The 7,799-nt window shown below is 42.4% G+C and overlaps 1 protein-coding gene across 1 annotated transcript; it reads right to left on the minus strand.

Annotated features, from left to right (window-relative positions):
- Nucleotides 1-1,585: 1,585 nt before the first annotated feature.
- Nucleotides 1,586-2,883, minus strand: id1 (inhibitor of DNA binding 1, HLH protein). The gene is made up of 2 exons (XM_034121796.1): nucleotides 2,403-2,883; nucleotides 1,586-2,166 (listed from the first exon to the last, which is right to left on the minus strand). The coding sequence occupies exons 1-2, from the start codon at nucleotides 2,760-2,762 to the stop codon at nucleotides 2,131-2,133; spliced, it is 396 nt and encodes a 131-aa protein (XP_033977687.1). The 5' UTR covers nucleotides 2,763-2,883; the 3' UTR covers nucleotides 1,586-2,130.
- Between the last annotated feature and the right edge of the window lie 4,916 nt (nucleotides 2,884-7,799).

The following is a 7,799-nucleotide window of genomic DNA, read 5'->3' on the forward strand; positions in this document are numbered from 1 at the left end:
GTGCTTGATAGGAATCAAGACATACATTATACTGGAGTAGCACATTTTATTTAAATTGTAAATTATCTACAATTACTTATTATCAGCAGGCAAACCCTGTGACCGGAAGATGGCGCTGTTGCCTGCTGAGGACCTTTTTGAATCCTGCAGTTCATTCCATGCTCGCAAGAGGGCGCTACCTACAAGAGCGTTGAAGAAAGGGGTATGATTTTTCTTTATAGATTCATGGGTTTAATAATAATTAAGAAATTAGCACATTTAAAATCCAAACAATAGTCGACCCTAATTGGATTTTAATGGTAACAACATCCTGAGTACAGACCACCACAAGCCTGGTTGTAATTCAATTAACTCCACCACATTAAGGAAGAGTGCTATTGAATATGTGATTAAAAAAAGAAGTTGGAAAAAATAATTCTTATTTTTTCAGAATAAAAGAACAAATAAATAATTGTTTGTTAAAAATTATATTTAACTTTTTATGGACAGCTCAAGTAGTGTATGTGTTTTCAAAAAAGAAAAAAAGTGTATACAGCCATTAATACAACTTTAAAACATACGACTGTACTGTGGGAATCTCTACCAAAGAGCAGCTCTCTCTCTTTCTCTCTGAGTGTTGGCGTGGTTCCCGGCCCATCTGCGGCCTGGCCCGCGGATTACTGTTTGTTAATGTTTCAATCAGCTGTGTGTTGAGGAATGTGGAGCTATTTAACCTGAACTTCCCCAGGTGTGCCGAGGCGCCGCTCAGTCTGGGCCCCGCCGCCCTCCCCTGCCCTTGGCACAAAGCTATCACACAAACACAATCACACACTGGCCACGCCGGGCTGCAGCTGTGCGCATCGCACCGCAGGGAAATGGGAAAAACATTGCACCAGGGAGACAGAATAAATCTTATAACGAATCGCCTCGCCAAAGCCATTTTAACCCCTGCAGTGCCGGGGGGGAGACTGAAAAACTGTTGATTTACACTGATAACATATTGAAACACCATTTTTAAAGGGTGTTTTATTGAATGAAACCAACTTTTGTCTAATTTCTTTCACTTTTGTCTTATCTTATCTTATACGTGGGTTGTTTTATTGACACAATTTCTGTGTAGTGACTTAACCTTCGTTAAAAAAGCATTTGTCATGAGATGATTTTATTTTAATTTAATTCCAAACTGCCTCAATTTGTCAAGATGTTAAGACTTGACGATTTAACATGAGACTTCCTCCTGTAATGTGATACGGTAATGACCCATAGAGAGGCAAATTACCAATTTAACTGGCTCTGAGCCATGTTGTTGACCACCAGCTTACTTGAGTGACTTAACAGCTTCTTCTGTGTAGCACTTTTTTTATTGACAACCACTTTACACTCCCCTCGTGCTCAAGTCAGCACCAAAATAAGCTATTCAGATGAAAATGAGTAGGCCTGCTATTAATCATGTTGATAATAAGGCCATAACAGCCTGTTATACCCACTAGTGTCATGTTTCACAACTATGTCCCAAAAAATCAACCACTATAAACTCCAGGTGCAAGATATAACACCTCATATAAGCATCTTTATCTCTATCACCCACAAACACAAGGACACAGAATGATTCTTGTTCAAAAATAATTGTCTTGTTTTAATAAAAACACGAATAAGGTACATTGTAAGAAAACAATATGTTCACATAATGTGGCATTGTAATATACAATACAGTTTGTCGCTCAGGAATCTGAGAAATGTACTTAACTTTTTACAAAATGTTGAATATCTCTATATGGTTAACACAAGATAAAAACAGCGTAACAGAAACATTAGCTTTCTTTAGAAACTCTACAAGCAACGAGCGGCGCTGGTTGCACTGAACATGTCTTGGTCCCCGGGCTAACCCAGTCTATATCTGGACACCTCCGCACATCTTCTTCGTCTTCTTCATTCAGGGCCCTCTGATGAATCGAGAGCCTTGAGTGACAGAGAACCTCTCCGCCGGAGAATGTCCACTCAACGTTATTTTTCTAGCATTGGGAGTTTGAAACGTCCCTACACAGTTCAAGGTTTTTTTACAGATGTGTTTTTAGAATACACATCAGATTGCCTTGTTCGTTTTCTGCGGTGCTCGCTTTTTTGGGTGATGGCGCGATGCTCCACTGGCTCTTAACGGCACATAATCCTGTCGTCTGAGCATCCATTCTGAGGGAAAGAGAAGAGGGATATTGATTAATACATCTGTTCATAGTTAAACTATCATAGTCAAACTCTGTTCACAACAAAAACTCAGCGCAAAATTAACTTTTACGCACAGTAGAAACTTTTACGCACAGTAGAAACTTTTACGCATGGCTTTTTCAACTTTACACATAAGTACTAATCTTCCAAAAACATGTCACATCAGTTAGACACTGCAGTGTATGTGAAAAGATATTTACCTCGACTGCGATGCTTGCGATCTCAGCATTGAGCGTGGTCAGAGGTGTGCGGATCATGCCACTGGAGATTTGGCGACTCTTCTCCGGCTCGTCCAGCTCGACCTGCAGGTCCCAGATGTAATCAATGACATGCTGCAGGATCTCCACCTTGCTGGCTTTCTTGTTGGTGGGCAGCGTGGGTACGAGCTCCTTCAATTTGCTGTAGCAGCTGTTCATGTCGGCCAGGAAGGCGCTCATCTGTTCATCCAACAGTGGGATTTTGCATTTGGCGATGGTCAAGCTCTGCTCGGACAGGCAGCGTACCATATCCTCTCCGCCGACCTTGCTCTTCAGGGCGCAGGTAGATCCGACAACCTTCATGTTGATTAGTGTAGAGGTGTAGTTTCCAAAAGAGGGATAAAGTAAAAGTAGTTCAGCAGTGAGGCTTCTTTTCCTATTAGAGATCTTGGCAAGCTTATGTTGACAGTTTGCAACATCCACATGGGCTAACCACCTCTGCTTTATAGCCGAGAAGGAGCCGGGGGGGCGTGCCAGAGTAGTGCTGTTTGAAGACAGGGAGCCAATCAGAAGGCTGGGTTTGTATTGAAAGGTCGGTCCACAACAGCACTCCTAACCAATGGCTGTTCCCGCCTGGTTATCAGGATTTACAATCTGTTTGAGGGATGGCGTTTCAAATGGAAACAAATGTGTGTCTTTTATGGGTAATATGTGGGAATCCAGCTGTCCATGGCTTGGGGACTCTGCAGGTGTAGATAGCCTGGGGACAGTCACGGGGTGGTGAATGCACTGTGGGAATGTGTGTGGGATGGGACGGGACAGGATGAATAGGATGAATGGCTAATGATAATTAGGCTGCCACAGTGCCCTAGATTTGCCTCTCACGTTGTTGATGGCACTGCAGATGTGGATCATGACAATAGTACAGTAAAGTAAGACAATTGAGTGGCCAAACAATCCTGGGAAAATATTCTCTTTTTGGTCATTACTGTTTGCAAACAACTGTTGTTGTGAGGAATGCAGTCACTAAATAGATTAGCCGTTTATTCAATTTATCGCATCATTAGTTAATAACATTTGAGGACAGATTGGTGATTGTTTTGAGGAAATAGGTTGCACACTCATTTCTCAGTGGAGCAAATCCCTGTTTTTATTTAACTCAAAGCTTTCTTTATGCTTTCTCTCAGCACAGACTCTCTTTTTGCTGCTCCTCTAAAAGCAGCAGTGTGAGCAGCAGCTTCACGGATTCCTTCACATGTTTCTGCAGTGTGTGCTCAGCCTTGTGTGCTCACTCAGATCGCATCGCTCTGTTCTGAATCTTCCCCCCAGATTGTCCAAACAAGCCCGAGCAGACTGGCAGGCGCCAGCGCGGTGACGTCACCCATTCATCCGAGCCTTGACGCCTGTCAGCCTGGCGCCGCTCGGGCGGTCGCCATGGAGACGTCAAACAAGAGAGCTCGCACTCTGCACTGCTCCATTCACCTGCGTGGCGCGCGGAGCCCTGAGAACAAACCGGCTCCGGGGCTTTGTCGTTCATTTATCACCTTTAAAAGCAGCAGGGGAGGGGGGGGGGATTACCGCCCCGCGCACCTGCAGAGCCTGTCAGAGGAGAGGCTTTATTTTAACACTAAATAACTGCTGCATTCCTCCACAGCCCACGGTGACTCCTGTGTGGCCCTGAGATAACTTTACACTTTCTTTAATTCGGTGATTTCATGCACATTTTTTGCAGGAATTCAGTTTTACCAAAATACCAGTGAAAGTTTGTAATGCATTAGTTTGACCATCATGCATTAAATCAATGTATGTTATACATTTAAGATAATGCAATGTAATTTTAACAAAAACAAAACAATGCATTCCCTTATAACTTTACAACATTTTATTCACTTAGTTTTTTTTTTGTTTTTACAGAAAATAACTTTTTCACCACAATATTGTAGCAATAATAACATTAGACTACTTAGTATAACTTTAGACAAAGTAGATTAGATTACTCTATTGATCCCTGTGATGACTTTAAAAACTTTTTTTGTATTCAGTTATTTGATGCTATTTGTTTTCCCTCAATGCTCACAGTTTGTAATGCAAAAGTTTAGACTATCATGCATGAAACTTTGCATGTTAAAGATAATGTAATGTTCTATAAGGACTAACAAAACTTTATACACCTGCCAAAAACTTTTGTCAAACTTAATTCACTTACTTTTTATTACATATTAAAACAAACATGACAATATTGCAGCAGCTACTATAATAACGTTTGACTCATTAGTATTACTTAACTTTAAGTAGAAATGAATGAGAAGGCAGCATTACAAGATGGCTGAAAGCATTGCAAAGCTTACTAACGTAAAAAACAGCAACGTTATTATCTGTACCCAACGACCCCGCTCTGTGTTATATTCTTATAAAAATATATTTGGATTTTCATCACTGATTTAATAACGTGAGTCATGTGTTTTAGTATTGTATCTGGCCAAATGGGATTTTATTTCACCTATTTTTTTATACTGTTGGGTAGTTGAATCCATGTCAGTGCATCAACGTTATGATACATTTCATATGGTTAATCTCAATATATAAAATAACCAGTAACTTTAACCATGAAATAGTTCTAGAAGTTTGAAAAGTATAATGATTTCCCTGAAGTGAAGTAAAAGTATAAAGTGTTATAAAATAGAAAGTGATCATCTAAGTTAAATTCCCTTACTTGTACTTAAACAAATTGCTTGAGTAAGTTTACTTTGTTAATTTTTATAAATTAAGCTCTTTTATTTGAATAGGATCTGCAACATATAACAGTTTAAAAAAGCATGTTTTTTCAAAGGTGTAAGATTTATTTTAGACTCATTAATAATCTGTAACTTGCACAGACTGATGCACTGCAGCTTTTCATCAACTTTCAAGTTAATTTGCTTAGTTTGCAAGAGTTAAAAGTAGCTTGTCTCCCACACTTTTAACTAATGCTATTTAAAGAGCCCTTCTTGTGTGCACAGATGTTGGAACAGACCACAGATAACATCAGCATTGCTTTGCTGTCTTGTAACAAACTTTACAACCACCCTGCCTGTTTTCTTCCAGCCGTTGCAGCAGTAGCCTGTAAAAACTTTTTAAGAAACTTTCTTTTTTTTCTTCTTCCTTTTCTCTTTTCTTTGCCCTCTGTCCTAGGTCGCAGCTGACAGGGCGGAGGGAGGGCCGGGTGGGCAGAACAATGGGAGTGCGGTGCAGGGATTGTGGGAGAGAATCTAGGCTGGAGCCACAGTGTCTGGAGCGCCCCTCCACTCCCCTCATCCAGCTTTTGTTCAGCTGCAAAAGCTATCAGCACTTCCTACTGACACCAACAATAACTCCACACAGCTGGGCCCTTTTTAGCCTGTTTACAGCACATCAAGGCGAGGGGAGAGAGAAGACAGAGGGAAGAGGGAGAGGAGGGGAAAGAAAAGTGAAACATATTAGCTGCTGATTTTAACTGACAGAATGGCAGTGCCCTCTCCCCGCTCCCCTTTCCCTCCTTATCGCTGACACAGTATTCATTTCCCAGTGGACTCTTTACATGGGAGCCTATTATCACTTTGTATTTAAAGTCTGTTGACAGGCTACTGTGTGTGACAGTGCTGTTGCAACATCCTGCATCAGTCAAGCAGCAGAAAGGCAACACTTTTTTCAGGACATCGTGTCTCTTGGCTAAATGTATGCCCTTACACAAACTGTTCCCAGAATTATTCACGATGAACTGTCCCATTTGCTGGAGGGGAAACGTATTAGCTGATACGCCCTCTTTATCGCACAAGCAAATAGATCTACAAAAGCACACTACAGGAAGCCATGAGGGGAAACGCTGGTGCAGGAATTCACTCGGAGGAAATAGGACATTCCAACAATGCTTTCACACTTTTAGCTGTTGTTATTATTGCTGTGGGGACAATAAGTAGTGTGCATACTACTTCCTGAAACATGAAAGTCACCACAATAATGGCAGAGGAGAAGAAATGGTTTCTTAGACAGAGGGTTTTAACTTCAGTGTGATTGTTCAGATACACTGTTAGGAATTTGATTATGAGAGGAGAGCACCACATGCAAGTTTTCAACAATTTGTACTCACACACACACACACACACAGGCCATCTCCTCGCAGCTGTGGGATTAGTTTTCAGTTCCCAGTCACGCTCTTCCTGTTTGCTTGATAATGATCACACCTGTGTGCAGGTGTGTGGAGAGGCTCTCATGGGACTGGGAGGGGTGAGTGTGGTGTCCGATACAAAAATACTTTTACCACACCACAACGTCACGTATTCCCCACAGCTGAGTGAGGTTTGACCGGTGGGGCCATCAGTAATAGGTACGAGCGGAGGAGGCTTGTACCTGATTGTGCGGGTTTATAATATTATATCACGGCCAGAGATGTCATCGCCATAATTGGATGACATAATGATCAAACTTTTATTTTAGTCTAGCTGTCAGTTTTTCATTGTTTGAAAGTGAGAAGAGATTTACTCTTAATTGAGAATAAATAATATGCTTTAACAAACTTGTACGGATTAACATTTATTAAAACAATTAATTAATTGTCATACATTTTGAACAGGTTAGATGAAGTGGCCAGTAATATCAGTATTAGACAGGTACTGACACCTTGTCTTTTCTCTTTATAAACAGGTGATACAGCAGGTAAGACTGCCGTGAGGTGACTTGACTCGCCTTCCCCCCTGAAAAAAAACACTTTCTTGAGACTTTGACAACATGTCTCAAGTCAAATGTCTGGTCTTGGCTCTGTGGGTGCATGTTGTGTACGATTCTTCCTGGATTCCTGGTATGTCCCGGCGTGGCCTGGCACCTCCCTGGGCTGCCCGGCCACTGTAATGACTGAGGGCCCGTGGTTGGGAGTCACTTCCTGTGGGAGTCCTGGTTCAGAGATGTGTCATCAGCAGGGCAGACCGGCTGGAGCCTCGCTGCTGCTGCTGGGTGTTTTTCCTCTGTGCAGGCAGGCAGACTGGTGGGTGTATGGATGCCCTTCCCTGAGAGCCAGGGGCGAGCTTCACACACACTATCTTCATCTGATAGTCGGTGTGCGGCGAAGCCTCACAGAGATCCTTGAAGCCCCACAGGTGTCCTCTGCTCTGCGTCCTTGGCCTCGCAGGGACAGCTTGGTCTCTCTCTATCTCTTTCTCTCTGGTGTGTACGTGTGTGTGTGCGCATTCACCGGACCTACCCCTCCTTTACACCCCTGTGGCCATCTCCCTCCGCCTGGTTCCCACACACACTATCAAAGCCCTTTAATGGCTTCTAATTAGCTCCCCATCTGCTGGTGACAGCGCACTGGTGGCATGCTAAAGCACCCATTGAGAGCAAAGGCATTGTGCTCTGGAATACTTTCCACTCCAGTGGCAATTGCCTGGA

This window comes from Trematomus bernacchii, unplaced genomic scaffold (assembly GCF_902827165.1).
Source record: "Trematomus bernacchii unplaced genomic scaffold, fTreBer1.1, whole genome shotgun sequence".
Lineage (NCBI taxonomy): Eukaryota > Metazoa > Chordata > Actinopteri > Perciformes > Nototheniidae > Trematomus > Trematomus bernacchii.